The sequence below is a fragment of the Protomyctophum parallelum genome (assembly GCF_964188405.1).
Source record: "Protomyctophum parallelum genome assembly, chromosome: 1".
In the NCBI taxonomy this organism is placed as follows: Eukaryota; Metazoa; Chordata; class Actinopteri; order Myctophiformes; family Myctophidae; genus Protomyctophum; species Protomyctophum parallelum.
Window position 1 is genome coordinate 21,578,868 of NC_139697.1, and position 16,823 is coordinate 21,595,690.

General features: G+C 41.8%; 1 protein-coding gene across 1 annotated transcript in view; it reads left to right on the forward strand.

The window, feature by feature from the left end:
* The window catches only part of calcr (calcitonin receptor), a gene marked incomplete at both ends in the record, with an annotated part of 45,650 nt that extends 40,353 nt beyond the window's left edge, over positions 1-5,297 (forward strand). The window contains 3 exons of the mRNA XM_083770455.1: positions 1,433-1,651; positions 2,804-2,845; positions 5,064-5,297. Of these exons, the coding sequence (XP_083626581.1) occupies positions 1,433-1,651; positions 2,804-2,845; positions 5,064-5,297 (495 nt within the window). The remainder of the gene's footprint in view (positions 1-1,432; positions 1,652-2,803; positions 2,846-5,063) is intronic.
* Positions 5,298-16,823: the final 11,526 nt, after the last annotated feature.

Consider the following 16,823-nt stretch of genomic DNA (forward strand, 5'->3'; position numbering starts at 1 on the left):
GAATGAAAACTCAATGACAAATACTCAAAGCATAAGGAGAAACACCCCTCCCCTGCATAGCACTTGGCCCCTTCCTAAATCAAGGGAAATGCCACCAGCAGTGCAGGAGAGACAATTAGCAAACAATCAGTGAACACAGTTTTCCCTACACAAGTTTAAAACATTAGTCCTTGCATGTTATAGAAAGCAGTTTCATGTGTCTTTGTATATACTGTAGGGCACGGGTTGCCCCATGACTGTCACAATCCCTTTAAGAAAAAAAAAGCCTGGACGAACAAGGCAGCAAAATTACGTTGCATAGGAGTGGGAGTGAACCTCGTATTTCGCTAGCCAATAACAGTGCAGAGGGGGCGTCGCTCCAAATTTGGTGACATCAGTGTTGTCCACTGTGTTCTATCGGGGAGGAGGGGGAGGAGGAGGAGAAAGTGGTGGACCAATAAATGGATTTGAATCCGCCCCTCGCTAGACCAGAAATCACACAGTATGCAGGCTGGGGCATGGCCAGTGTTGTTTTTGGCAGCAAATTTCTATTTTAGTTTTAGTCATAGTCTCTTGAATAGTTTTCATTTAGTTTTAGTCACATTTTTGTCACCTGGAATGTTTTAGTGTTATTCTACTTTTATCTACTAAATATCATAAGATTTTAGTCGATAAAATCTACAGTTGATTTAGTGGAACAAAATGTATATTTGGCGGGCCTTGATGCCGTCGTAAAGACGTTTTTTTCACTTGCTGATCTAGCCGATCTACAAGCCGATCTACAAGCTCACACCGCGTCGCGCTGCGACGCATTGTGAGCTTGTAGATAGGCTATTTTCAGCATGCAACAAATTGTAAAATCCCTTCCTAACATTTTAGTCTAGTTTTTATTTGTTGACGGAATTGTCAGTATATTTAGTCTTAGTTTTAGTCATCATAGCTTCGTTTTTATTTAGTTTCCATTTAGTTTTCCTCAGTGAAAAGAGGTTGTCGACGAACATTTTTCGTCTTGGTTTTAGTCGACAAAAACAACACTGGGGCTTGGCTAAGTCGTAAGTCTGCTCACTTTGCTGCCTTATAAGCTGAAACATGCTTTACCTACAGCCAGTATGCCAGTGCAACTGACAACACCTGGCTCGTTGCAGAGACATTTTGTTCCATGAGTGAGTCATGTATTATTAAGCAGATCTACTGTACAAGCTCATAGCGTGGCACCGAGTGCTTGTAGATCTGCTATTTTTGAAAAATCGGGAAAATGTGGCGCAAATCTTTGAATATATATTCTTTCAGAGTTTTTAACATTTGGATCATTCCCATACATCCAAACAGAAAAGTCCTATCTGATTGCATTAAGCGACGTTAAATCACTTTGCCCACTCACTTTGCCACTCGATTTGCCGTTCAACTTCATGCATGCGCATACCCTCTATTCCTGTACGTTTCTCCCCTTTAGGTGAACCTGTTCTTCTTGCTGAACATTGTGCGCGTGCTGGTGACCAAGCTGAGAGACACCCACCGGGCAGAGTCCAACATGTACATGAAGGCTGTGCGAGCCACTCTGATCCTGGTGCCTCTCCTGGGCATTCAGTTTCTCCTCTTTCCCTGGAGGCCGGAGAACCAGCGGGCCGGGGAGGTGTTCGATTACATCATGCACATAGTCACGCACTACCAGGTATAAGAAGAACCCAGCTGGGGTCACCCAACATGCCCGTACATGGACAAAATGTGTCAAGACTTTGGTCTTTGGTCTGTTTTTTCACTTTTACTGAATGTCAAGTCTCCAGGTTTTCTCCAGAATTATTTCCACTAGCACTATAGTGGTTCTCAAATGTTTTATTTGCAAGGACCCCTAGTAACTCAAAACACTCACAGTTACAGACCTGTTATTCAGGGATATTTATTTATGTGTTTCTGGTAATATTATTGTCCACTCATTCTGTATGTCCGTGGCAAAAGAAAAATCACACCCATGTGAACTGAGTGGTGCAGCCCCCCCCACCTCTCTCTCTCTCTCTCTCTCTCTCTCATTAGCAGGCAACATTGCAGCACTATCAGCACTCAGTACCCTATAGTCATATACTGGTGCTCATGACCACATGGGTACAAACAAACATGACCACATGGGTACATAGGTGTACACGGACATTGCTGGTTGTAGGAGTGGTTGCACCACTCAAAAGATACGTTGACAAAAATGTCCACAACATGGCGATGACCCCTGTAAGAACCACATACTGGATGGCCTTGTGGTTAGAGTGTCCGCCCTGAAACTGGGAGGTCGGGGTTTCGATCCCCGGCCCGCGTCATACCAAGGACTGTAAAAATGGGACCCAATGCCTCCTTGCTTGGCACTCAGCATCAAAGGGTTGGATTGGGGGGGGGGGTCAAATCAACTAATCAAATGATTCCCGAGCGCGGCACGGCTGCAGCTCACCGCTCCGAGAGACGGGTCAAATGTGGAGAACAAATTTCACTGCGGTAACATGTGTGACAAATCGTGCGGCTTTACTGTACCAGCTTCCAATACATGCCATTGTCTGATCAGTGATCACAGCCTTGTGCATTTATTATCATAGATGAACCCATACGAATTATTTCTAGAACTACCAGGTCAACTATCTATTGAAGTTAATGAACTACCGGGTACAGTAGGTTTTCTATTTAACTAACGCTACCAGTTACGTTTTCTATTCTGCTTAACTCCAAGTATATCAACACGTGGGTTATTGTTTAGAAGAGTGGGTATGAAATTGGGGTTACGGGACATCCAATGCTTTTCCCCCAAGGCCACATCTGTAATGTACTTGTTTTACTCCTTCTCTAGGGTTTATTGGTGGCAACAATATTCTGCTTCTTCAATGGGGAGGTAAGTGCTATTCCCGCTTAGCATAATTACACTTTATTTGGTGCTAAATATAATGCAGCCACGACAATGCTTTCCACCATTTGGAAAACAAATATATTTGTCCTTTTGTAAAGGCCATTATACAACAGGTCGTTTTGAGGAAGCAATGTGAGTGGTTGAACAACTTTTTTTCTTTTGTCTTGAAGGGGCATGTTTTGTGCAATAATAGTCTTTTCATTATGTCTGCCCTATTATGATCTCTGAGATTTATGTTATTGGAATTACAATAAAAACAATTTTGAAAAGAAAAGAAAACCATGGAGAGCTCCCTAGATTAAAAGTATACGGTGCAGAAGGCAAGAAAAAAGACCAGTCTCCTCAAAGCAGTGTCCCCTTCTCTGTGTGTGTGTGTGTGTGTGTGTGTGTGTGTGTGTGTGTGTGTGTGTGTGTGTGTGTGTGTGTGTGTGTGTGTGTGTGTGTGTGTGTGTGTGTGTGTGTGTGTGTGTGTGTGTGTGTGTGTTGTAGGGTTGAGTCAGGCATCTTGCATCTCTGGGTGGCATGTTAGCTTAACAGATGTTCGTAGTTTTCTGTCTAGACGAGTCAACAATACGTCTTATTGTTACATCTCCAGTTGTTTTGAAACTGGCTTTAGGGTCAGGAAATACTTAAAAAATAAACCTGAAACATGTAATGGTTTAGTAGAGTATAGCTCTCTGTTGGAGAGACTCGCATACGTAGCAAATTAGTCATATAGAGTAATGGGGTCATGGTTGAATGAGTTGTATCATTGTAGCCTATGAGAAGATAAAAATGCATATACTTTGTTTCTGTTTTGTACGTGTTTATGGAGTTAAAATTACTCTAATAGACCCCCAGGTGTGGTTCGAATATTCAAATATGTCCCTGTGTAATTTTGGTTTTTCAAAAGGCCCAATCGAGGCCCAGGTCAAAAGGCCCAATCGAAATGACAGTGATATAGTGACATTACAATATATAATATCCCATCCCCTAACCGCTCCCCCTTTATCATACAACAACAGCTGTGGGTGTGGCTTCACTTCAGCTGGATCACCACCCACCACCACCCACCAGGCACCAGTTCATACTTAATGAACTGGTGGGTGTGGCCACATAATATTATTATTTTTAACACTTTCTGTACACTTGTTTTGAAAAAACTTACTCCTAGTATACTCCAAGTACCTAATGATCATGATTCAGGGAGAAATCACAGAACTACCTCTTTAAGCGATACGGATTGAAGTTGGGCTAATATCTGGGTTAATTTTCCCTTGATTCCGGGGCCATAATGCAACAGACTTGCATTGTTTGCTTATATATAAAGGCCTGTGTTACTCCAGCATTACGCCAGCAAGATAAAAAAACACTTTGATGCTGTATTCGTTTCATCAAGTGTTGCATCGATCTCAGTGTCTCAGCATTCAAGACCATTTCTCGCATTTCATCATTCTGTCCACATGAGTAGTTCATGTAGAAATTATTGTTCTGCATTATTTAATTTACGAAGAGAAGTCTACACAATTAGAGAATGTAGAAGGAGAACTGGTATTTTGATCAATGTTTGCTTGTGATCTCTCCTAATGGTGGTACCACATCAACACAGCATGGAAACGTGGCTCAAATGCAGAATGAATAAAAGGGGCCTTGGATATATGAAAAAGGGTTGAAAACCACCGTACTACAGTGTTGGATCTAGGGCTGTGAATCTTTGGCTGTCCCATGATTCGATTTGATTCCGATTCTTGGGGTCACGATTCGATTCAAAATCGATTCTCAATCCAAAAACGTTTAAAAAAATATTCTAAAGCTTTTTTTTTCCAGATTCAAAACTATTCTCTATTCAAAATGATTCTCGATTCAATACTATGATATACAATACAGCTGTGCTGAACTGAAGTGACTACAGTAACTTGAAAATGACTGAAGACATGATGGTTACTGTGATTAGGGTAAGCTTACGTGACACAAACACCATGTAGTGAAAACTCCTGTAACAGTAAGCAAAAAAAACCCCAAAATGTAAAGCTATGAGCTTGTAGGTCTGCTATTTTTGAAAAAATCGAAGAACGACAGAATGGTCAGAATGGGTTAATCAGACCAGTGTGTGTCCAGTGGAAACCTCGTATGAATCTGATCTCAGGTCAGAATGGGTTAATTGTCTTGTGTATATCTCGAGTGACGTCATCCTTTTGGTTGTGTGTTGCCTTGACGTTGCCAGGTCCAGGCGGCCCTGAAGAGACAGTGGATGCAGTGCAAGACCCAGTGGGGCCAGCGGCGGCGCGACCACTGCTCCATGCGCTCCACCTACACGGCCACCTCCATCAGCGAGGTGCCCGCCTTCATGTACCACCACGACTGCAGCGGCGGCGGCGGCGGCGACCACTCCAACGGGGGGCGCCACACGGAGGACTCTGAGCTGGTGGCGCTGAAAACAGGGGAGACCTACGCCTGATGCTCTCTCTCCTCCACAAGTCCAGACTTAGAGAAGGAAAGGAAAGGAAGGAATGGGGGGAGAAACGCAAAGCAGCGACGAAGAACGGGGCCAAGGATCGGGCAAAACGAAGAGATGGATTCTGCTGCTGTGACGGTTGAACCCAGGAAACGACAAAAGGGACTTTTTTTTTTTTTTTTTTTTTCGGTCGTATGTGTCTCTCCCGATGACTAAGATGACCCGGTCCCCAGACCGTGGAGAGATGTGTGATCTCTCCGACTCCACCTGTGGTTGTGTCCTTTTGGGTCCCTTTTCCTCTGTTCCGTTTAGTCCGTTATATGCAGGTATAGGAGGCAGGGATCGGCAGCGCTTATGGGACTCACCTGGGGGCCGGGCATATCCCATATAGCACAGACATCAAGTATAGCCTCGGTACCCAGGCTTATATTTTCGCTCGCATTCGGCAAAAAAAAAATGAAAGCCTGGGGGGGGGGGGGGGGGGGGGGACACATTTCCTGGTCTAGGAGTGGGAGCAGAGGGGGCGTCGCTCGAAATATGGTGACGTCTGTTTTCTACCAGTGAGGGGAGGGGCGGAGGGGGGCAGGGGGCGTTTGAGCAATGCGCTACCCGCCCCTCTATACCAGGAATCATCTCTCTCTCTCTCACGCTCTCTCTCATATCCAGCACATGTCTCTTGTTTAGTTTGCTATGTTTTTTGGTTGCAAGAGCCCTAAGTCATAGTAACTAAGTACATTCATTACATTCACTCATATTATACACAACATATAAACTGGATGGCAACTCTCTAATATCCTCGTGTATTGTTTTCCTGGATATTCGATAATTGAATTGAGTTGAGTCTATTCACCATTTGCCATGTTTTCCCTTATTGTTGCTGCCACTGAGCCTGGTTGTAAGTAAAGAGAGAGAGAGAGAGAGAGAGAGAGAGAGAGAGAAAGCGAGAGAGAGATGTTACGGGTCTGGAGATTGCAAGCTTGCTGAGACGGATTAGCTGCAAAGCTCATTTTGGAACACACCGCTGCTGCTGTGGCTGCTTTTTTTTTTTTTTAGAACAGTCTGGTGTTATAATGCCGTGAATATACGGGCTTCGTCCCAATTGTTGGCTCGTCCCAATGCTGCTAAACTGTGGCGAGTTTGCTGCTCACTTCCGGGGCATGCGATGATAGTGACATGTTATTATACTGTGACGCTGGTCGATGACGCTTTCTTTTGTACAACGGCGATGAAGGTGAATGTGACCCTTGAATGACGGCTGGTTGTACACTTCTGAAGAGGAGGAGGCTGTTGATCACAGTGATGATGATCATAATGACGGTGATGGTGGTGAAGATGATTGATGATGATTCACTAGCAAGGACCACACCGCCGAATGAGGACGTTTGACAGATTTATCGACGAAAGAAACAAACTGAGAATGTTCGTGAACGTGAACCACGATGGGGGGAACCGCATGTAATTCCTACAGAGCATTTCATTCCTACAGAGCATTTAATAGCTAAAGTATTAAATAATGCTTAAAACACCAAAAGGTCCGCATGTCGGACATGCGGCCGTTCCCGTGCTTGCGGTTATGGTTATGGTTAGGGTTTGAGGTGGGTTGTCGTTTGTCGGACCGATGACTAGTCTGAACTACGTACTGCGCCCCCCAACGATGGATGATGGCCCACGACGGGCCATCGATGACAAAGGAGGTTTGAGCCGAGGTGGGAGGGGGGTCCGGCATGCTCCCGGACATGACGGACCCCCATCAGGAACCTGTATGTAGAGGGAGGGTGAGAGGGGGAGTAGGCTATAGGATGAGAAATAGGGTTGGGGGGGGGGGGGGGGATGAGAAATGAGAACAGAGGGAGAACCAAGGTTCGATGGGCTTTTTAAATATGGGCGGAGGTGGCCTGATTGGAGGTGGCTCGATAGGAGGTGGAGGTATCTGCGTCGGAGGTGTGGTCCTGCTCCTGAACTTCAGCTATGAGCTCCATTTATCGTGATATGACAACTGGTACTACTTCACCATTATGTAATATATCAGTACGCAGCGAAGGGTCTAGTGGTTGGAGGTATGTACTCTTGTCTGAAATAAGATGAGAACTGATGTGATAACTGCAGCGCGTGTGCACACACACAAACACGCACGCACGCACAACCGTGTATGTACCGTTGACAAACAGTACAGTAGTACAGTGTGTCAAAAATCTAAAGGTCCCCTGATGCTCTGGAATCCTGTATATATAATAGCGGTAGATGTTCACAGTGTTTTCTAGCTCAGAAGTGTCAAAGATTAATTTAAAAGAGGACATTATTTTTCTCCCGGACTTTATTGTTCCTTGCCAAATCCCTTTGTACCCCGCTGTCTGTCTGTTCTGTGACGCTACTGCACTCCGACGGCTTGCCTGTTTTGCAGTTGCTGTATTTGTGCCGCTGCCAATTAACTACAGTACTTACAGGGGCTGAGAAGCTAAATGCGATGCTAAATATACAAAAGATCGGAATTAAAACAAAGTGTAATTCAGTGTTTTTGTCTTTTATGTTTACTGTATGTCGCGCACACCAAGAGATGTGTGTGATGGTTCCAGTGTTGATTTTGACAAATTTAGATTTTAGTTTTAGTCATAGTCTTTTGAATAGTTTTCATTTAGTTTGAGTCATATTTTAGTCACCTGGAATGTTTTAGTGTTAGTCTAGTTTTAGTTGACTAACATACGATTGTAGTCGACTACAGTTGATTTAGACGACTGAAATGTGTTTTTGCGGGCCTTGATGCCGTCGTAATGGCTGATTTTACAAGTGTAAAACGACTTGTGTCTTTTACTTATACTGGATCTCTTGTCCACTAGTCACTTCCTAACATTTTAGTCTAGTTTTTATTTGTTGACTACGTTGTCGTCGCGGGCGGCTAGTGTAGCGGTCTGGGCACCTATATGGGCTGCAGAGCCAGCCTGACGGTGTGTTGCGGGTTCGACTCCAGATCCCGACGACCTTTGGGTGTCACCCCCCATCTCTCTCCCCATTTCCTGTCACCATACTGTACAGTACACTATCCAATAAAGGCAGAAAAAGCCCCAAAAATATATATATATAAAAAAAAGAAGAAATTGCCAATATATCTAGTCTCAGTTTTAGTCATCGTAGCTTAAGTGTTCATTTAGTTTCCATTTAGTTTTCGTCTGTGAAAAAAGGTAGTCGACGACCATTTTTCGTCATAGTTTTTAGTAGACGAAATCAACACTGGATGGTTGAACATTCTGTCTGGAGGAGGCTTTCTCTCACACTTTTTTGATTGTATTCGTCATTCTTCCTAATTTATTGTACATATAGTGTCATTCATCCATCCTTGTTATTTGTTTCCTTTCATTTTAACCACATGAACCCTGGCATCCTTATTCTGGGCATAAGAGGTGAACATTCGGCAAAAGTAGGCGCTTGTAAATCTGCTATTTTTGCTATTAGCTGTTCAACAAATTATATATAGGGTTTAAGTGGTTTAAAGTGTTGATTTTGACAGCACATTTAGATTTTAGTTTTAGTCATAGTCTCTTGAACAGTTTTCATTTCGTTTTAGTGACATTTTAGTCACCTGGAATGTTTTAGTTTTAGTCGACTAAATGTCATACGATTTTAGTCGACTAAATCTACAGTTGATTTAGTCGAATAAAATGTATTTTGGCAGGCATTGATGCCGTCGTCATGCGATTCTTTTTTTTTATAGTAGCCTATTAGTCATAGTATTAGTCGACAAAATCAATGGTAAATGGTTATGGTACATTTCTAGTGATTATAATAGGTGGGCAGCCAGAGAGAGAGAGAGAGAGAGATGTCAGAAACAGGAAATTAGGGTAAGGGACTATAGTCACAAATTATATTGACTTTGAGAATAACTCAATTGACGCATTCTTTTCCATTGCCAAGCAATCTTGCACAGATTATGTGTGGCGATGATCATTTATTTACCCTTCATTCATAAGGATGATGAATATATTTTTCACATAAACCTGATGGAAGGACCAGCATGGTTTAAAGTCTTGCACTATACTGTGAGCAGTGTTGCCAGATGAGAGAAACAAGCATCTACGAAAACAAGCCCAAAAGAAGCGACTAGGCCACATGATCACGCACTCACGCACACACGCACACAGGGGGGTCCCCATAAAAATGAGTTAATAAATTTAATAGCAAAATCTAAATAATATTATATTATAATAATAATATTAACAAAATCACTTTTACCACTTTTTACAATAGCAGATCTACAGGCTTGCGATGCTTTGTGAGCTTGTAGAGCGGGCTATTTTCAAACCATCTAGAAATAAATATGAAACATTTTGAACATATATATATTTGTAAACATTTTAACAACGCGAACCTTGTTCCAAATCTTGTTCCCTGTCACAAAATGATTTCAGATGGGGGGGGTTTGCAGACAAATATAGTTTGAGGGCCCATTATTATGATAAACTTTGAGAACCTCTTAGAAACAAGCGCCAAAAAGATATGAGCATCGCGCCTGTCACAGACGTGATGTCACAGACGTGATGTCACAGACGTGATGTCACAGACATGATGTCACAGACATGCGCAGAGCAAGTTCAGTCCGGGAACTCAGTGCAGTTGCTGCCGGCCGTTCATTGGGCCGCCTCAGCATCACGTTATCATTCACCTGATTCACTTCATCCAATCACACACACTCATTCCATCATCATACCGGCTATTTAAACTGGAAGTTTTCACTGCTCAATCTGCTTGCTTGTTTGCTGCTGCACACACTGATGCTGCTGCGCTGCTGTCTGCTTAAACTTTTGATGCATGCTCAATTGCTCACGCTCCTCCACCCCAGCTACCACCTGTCATTTTGGATCTGCTGTTTAGGTACGAGGGATTCGGAGTCCCTTGTCCCTATATGGTTGGGACTGATGCGCTTGATCTGAGTACCTACAAAGCAGATCCAATTCATCGCCAAACCATAATAAATATATTGCTCATTTTATATTCAATAAATATAATATATTCCATCCATTCTTGAGTTGTCCTGACTGAAATATTATTGAACCCAATATTTCCAAGCGACTTACTATGAGCCATGAGCAGTAAATAACCAAGTACTAGCCTCTGTAACAAGGCTTTTATTTTCGTTCACATTCGGCTCAAAAGTACAATATTTCTACTTCGGTAATTTAGGTATAGTTGGTGTCAATACTTTTTACTTTTACTCAAGTAATACAGGACTTTTACTTGTAAAAGAGTATTTCTACATTATGGTATTACTACTTTTTCTAAACAAAAAATAAATCGGAGGCTCATAGACTATGAATTAGGAAACTATTCATTTTGAGATCGATTTCTTGATATCTTTTCTCTCACATAAGTGGATTAATGAGTCAGCATATTTTCTCACTCGCTAGTAACAGTGTATTATGAGGCCAATCATGTTGAAACTACATTTAAACGTTTTAGGGGACATCGATACTGTATAGGGCTGGAACATGGTTATTGTGGTTTTTGCAGTTTTCATTCGTTTTTATTTCTATTTCGTTTTGACTTTTTGTTTAAAGTTTTCAGATTTTTTTTAGTTTTTTTTATTACCGTACTTTTAGTGTTTGTTTTAGATTTTGTTTTATTGTATAATAATGTTTTAACCGAGGCAAGATTCAACGAGGTCAGTCATTTTCTTTTACTTAGTTTACTAGTTTTGGTTGTAACTTGTTGTTTGCATAGCATTGGTTTATTTTTTATTTATTTTTTAACTAAACCCCCCCCCCCCCCCCCCCCCCACCCAGTTCTAGCTTTCGTTATTTGGTTTATTCCCGTTTATTCCTGCATGTGAAAATGGAACAAAGGACTCTGGATACATATTACACAATATTACATCCACCAAGCCTCCCATGTGTAGAGACTTTAAAGGCATCGACATGTATAATCTCTCCTTTCATTTCTGACAAATGATTCAAATCTACAGTGAATTTTTTTAATGCATTTGTGACCGACAGCCTGACACTGAGTGACAAGCCCCGTAGCCTTAGAGTGGACCATGGGAGCATTAGCTTGGCCAACAATCCCCTATGTGCTCACTAAGAAAACATCTGATCTTTGCTCTATTATCCCCCATGTTCCCATGCCTTTTGCTGTTGCCAGTCAGTAGAAACTGACTGACAGTGACAATCAGACTCAAGTCAAAGAAATCTCCTCGACTCTAATCAGGGGAATCAAAGCAGAACGATCTGCCATTCCTCTTCAGATAATTAATGCTTACTCTTTACTGCTTGTGAGAGCCTATATTATCGTCTGTGTCAGTTTAAGCTCATTTTCAGTAAAGAATATGCTATGATGCATTTTTCATCTTCCATCCTGTTTAACCACATGAACCCTTATAATAAGGTCATAATAGGCAAACACACAATAGCCATTGATTATATACAGTAGATAAGATATTTTGTGTTGAGGGCAGTGTTGATTTTGACAGCAATTTTTGATTTTAGTTTAGTCATACAGTACAGTAGTCTTTTGGACGAATTTGTGACGTCTCGATTGGGGCCCAGAATATCACCTGATTTCAACCAACATAAATTCTGCCCACTAAAAGACAGACGTCCCTGGACGAATCAGAGAGAGTCCGATCAATGCCAGATCATCTTAAATCACATCATAACTAGTCAGATCTGACCCAGAATAAGCTATATTGGTGAAGACGTTGTGGAAACAACATAAGGGCTGTACTGGGATCTGGCCTAGTCCTGAACATCCTGAACGTCGTCACAACGTCATCATGACTGGGTTAATTCAGTTTTAGTCACATTTTACTCATCTGAAATGGGTCAGTGTTAGTCTATAGTTTTAGTCGACTAAAATCATTAAGATTTCAGTCGACTAATTCTACAGTTGATTTAGTCGACTAAAATGTGTTTTGGCGGGCCTCGATGTCAACGTAATGGCTGATTTGACACATTTGACACCTGCTATTTTGCAACCACGTGTAAAATGACTTGTGCACTTTTACTTATACTGGATCGCTTGTCCACTAGTCCTTCCCCAACATTTTAGTCTAGCTTTAACTTGTTGACGAAATGTTCATTACATTTAGTCTTATAGTTTTAGTCATCCTAGCTTAGTTTTCATCTAGTTTCCGTTTAGTTTCCGTCAGTGAAAAAAGGTAGTCGACGGACATTGTTTCGTCATAGTTTTAGTCGACAAAATCAACACTGGTTGAGGGAAAAGGGTCCGGACAAAGTACAGTACACCCCTGAGGAAACAAGTCAACGGCGTGGGGTTTGAGTCATTCATGCTTGTTCCTCCTGGTTATGGCACACTGTACAACACGTTATACAAATATCATTTCAAACAGGGAGGTAAAGTCAGCCGTTTGTATATTTTGTGTATATGTTCTTTAATAAGCTGTCTTTGTTGCAGTTGTAAATACGAGCAGAGTTTTGTATGTGTATACTTAGATGTTAATGCTGTGAAATGTAATGACAGCTATTTTTGTTATTCTTACAGACAGTATATATATCATATTCTTTGGCTCGTGTTTGTCTCTTTCTTCTTCTCGGCACAGAGTGGAGTACTGGCATCATTTCTTTTTTGAAAGAAATGTACAAAAAACCAACTATATAGCTTTTGTTTAAAATGTCTCTAATGCTCAATATATGAAAAAGATACAGTATAGGCTTACATGCACACGCACGCACGCACACAGGGGAGATACGGTGTATTTGTCCAATGCTAATTTTGAAGATGACATTATAAGTGCGCAAGAACAAGAAGACTTAATCATGAAGTGATGTGGGTTTTAATAATATAGCTCATGACCTACTGTATGTCAAATGTGATCACTTTTCTCTCTCTCTCTCTACTTCGCTTTTCTCCACCTCACTCTGTGCAATAAAGCAGACATTAAAAGCCTTAAAATGAGCCTCATATATTGCACTTCTGTTTGTCAATCCACCCCGGGACGTGCAGAGAATATTAGAGAGCCTGGCACGGGCTGAAATACCCTAAAAGGGAACTTTAAGGGGGGGAAAAAGCAAAAATAGCAGATCTATACAAGCTCTCAACGCGTCACAGCGAGACGCGTTGAGAGCTTGTAGATCTGCTATTTTCGAGGCACAACCCAGCACTTTTTACTAGCTACTGGAGATGTGGCGTAGCCGCGTATGTCATATTTCTAAACAAATTCTTTCAGCGTAGAATGCTGACTGAGTTCAAGTTCAGATGAAGCCAATTCTCCTGAATGCTGCCTTCGGTGTATGGCATGGAAAAAGGGGGCATTTGCATTTCTTTCACCATAGTAAACGCTGCATTCATGGTCTGGAGAGGGCAGTCTTTTATAAAAAGGGCAGGGGCTGAAGCCCGCTTTGATGTCTATGTCTGCACATTGCCTGCTAATCTATCCACTTACAGTGTATAAAACGTAGCACTTGCCTTTGGGCTATAAAGTTCTGGGTTTGATTCAGTGCACATCTAACTCAGCGGACATATAAAGTACCACGGCTTGGGAAACGCACAGGTGTTATACGCTCCAAATCAGAAATCCATCTCCAAGGGGTCTAGCAAATTGAAACCCTGATAAAAAGCCATTCCGACCTACTTTTTTTCCATGTTAAATAAATACTGAAGCAGCTGAAACCGTCCTTATAGTGTGCTCTGTTTTATAAGATAAGAGTTCAAGCCATATTTTTGTTCCCGGGGGGGGGGGGGGGGGGGGGTAATTATAGAGTGGTGTTGATGTCCCTCAGCAAGGAAATTATTCAAGTTGTTCACACAGTCTACTGAACTAGCTATTACTCATTTCAAACATTTACAGGACAAACATTGTTAGTGCTGTGTCTCTACAGCTCGCTCATTCGAGGTCGAGAGTTTATATGGGTGAGAAAGAAAAGAAAACTAAAGTCACCCCACTTTGCTTAATGAACCTTGAAGAAGATGTATTTGTCACTTGCTCATTGGAGTATGCACAGCGAATTGTTGGTGTGGCGTCTGGTCCACAGACTGTGCAAACAAGTCTAATAAAAGAAAATAAAGAAACCGCAATGAGTAATAATCAATTGTCCCTTGTGAAAAGTTGTAGAACATTCTAAATAGCATTAGTGGTGTGCAATTTAGGAGTGGAATTTAATCTTCCCATGGTTTACGAAGGTACACACTGTAATGTCCCGGCCATGAGGCAAATATACAGAGAGGGAATATAGAGACTGCATGGGAGAAGAAATTAAGAACCAGGATTTACAAAATATAGCTAGCTACAGTACAGGGCAAAGTAGAATATATGCATAGTGTAAAAGTACAATTATGTGCAGGAGATTGTCAAACAAATGCATGAGTTGAATATAAATGGTAAATGGTGCATTTATATAGTGCCTTTATCCAAGGCAACTCACCCCTTTTCAGTTTTCCTCCCGGAATTCTCCCCAGTGAGGGGTGGGAGAGGCTGGACAGCAGACGGCTGGACTTTGAATTTCTCTAAATGTAAACTTTAACAACAGCAGACAGCTTAAGAAGTACAAATATAATTTATGAAAAGCTACTACAGTGAAGTCTGTTCACAGAAGTTGTTGTAGGCTATGTGGGGATTATCTGACGAGGTACCATTTGAGTGGGCAAAACCTTACATATACTAAATAATACTAAATTGTTTATATAATATAAGTAAAATAATATAGCCTTTCCACAGGAGTATCTTTTTATATTTTTCAAAAAATAATACAAACAACCAATAGCATATTACAAAGTTATCCCCCTCACTGGGGAAAATTCCGGGAGGAAAAACGGGCACGCACCGGGGTGAGTTGTCCAGTATTCGTTTGACATATCCCCCCCTTTAATGTGAGCGCCTTACGAACTCTCCATAAGCTTCTGTGTTGGAACTTCAACACGGCCGATTCAAGCCCTGTTAAATCCTGATGGTATAGCCGAGAGATGAAGGCAAACTCAAATATTCGCACAGAGTCTTCTGTTTCTATGATGTAACACATCTGTACGGTGCATTTAAACCCATTTTGGGCGGGAACCCCTTTTGGTGTTAGCATTATGTCATGCTTTAGCTATTCAAAAATAGCAGATCTACAAGCTTGTAGCGCGCCACTCGGTGGCACGCTACGAGCTTGTAGGTCTGCTATTTTTGAAAGATCGAAGAACGACTGACATAGAAACATAGCTTTTCCAGAAAACTGTCAGGATGTGGAAGACATTTTTTCTTTTTTTTCTCAGGTCAGAATGGTGTAAAACACCAACAGGGGTTCCCGTCCTGAATGTTTTATTTGTTTCTGATGTAGAAGACATTTTTAGAATCTGATCTCAGGTCAGAATGGGTTAAACAGTCCATGTGTGTGTCCATGACGAACCCCCCACCCCGCTAATGTAAAAGCCTGAAACAGCACTGTGTTGTAAATCATTGGTTCCCAAAGTATGGGTCCAGGGACCCCCAGGGGTACTTGAGGGAGTTCCAGGGCCCCCTTCCCCAGCTAAATGATAGTTTGGAACCAAATGGACCCTTATGGGTCTGTTACTCAGAGAGTTGTACAAATGGAACCAAATTTGTGAGTTAAATTAACATTGATTTTACAATATAAAGTTGGGGGTCCCAGAGACAGAAATGCCATTAAATAGGGGGTCCGTAGCACTAATTCTGGTCAAACCAGGGGGGTCCTTGAAATTAAACGGGTTGAGAATCACTGCTAGAGCCGTAAAAAAATATCCTCGGGGGTCCTTGGCATATATTTTCTAATGGGGGTCCACGGGCTAATTATGAATTTTGGGGGTCCTTGACATGAAAAAGTTTGGGAACCACTGTCGTAAATAACACTGTGCTTGATGGCATGCATTTCCAAATACAAAATATCTATTGGTACTCAATGACGTTAAAGCTACTGTAGTTTCCTGACAGATTTGTGTTTGTTCAGTTGTTTGAGGTCATGTGGTGCTCATGACAGTGAGCCGGGGACATTTTGTACAATAGAGGTTGAACACTTCTGGTAAATAATGGATTATCCAACAGGCCTGTTGGGCCCATGCAGGCCTATAGGGGCCTGTTCTGCCCTTACTCTACGTTTGGTGTACAGTCTGTATGGCTTGGCAGACAGCTAACAAAGTTCCCAATAAAGCTCCAAAAGGCAGTGACTTGGTTTAGGTTCTTTACTGGTGATAACTTAAATTTGTAAATGTACAATCAATAAACCAAACATTAGTCATTTGTATGCATCACACACTATTACAAAAAGAACATGTTGTACTCACTGTACTAAATGCATTCAACATTTTAGAAAAGATCAAACCAGCTTAAAAGCATGTTGCTTTAAGAGCCAAGATATGCTTGAAGAGCCATAACGTTTAACAAATAACACACAAACTTAGGCCTACAGACTTATCCTGTCCAAGGCCTGAGAGAAAGGGTTAACTCAACATGCAGTGAGAGAGCTCTTGCCAGTGTGCTGGCTTGAACTGAACTGACTCTGACCAAACTATTCACCTCATTAACTACCCTGGTGAGGCTACCAGGTGAGGAGAGTTACTAATTAGGCAAAGGAACATTGGTCTCCATTACAC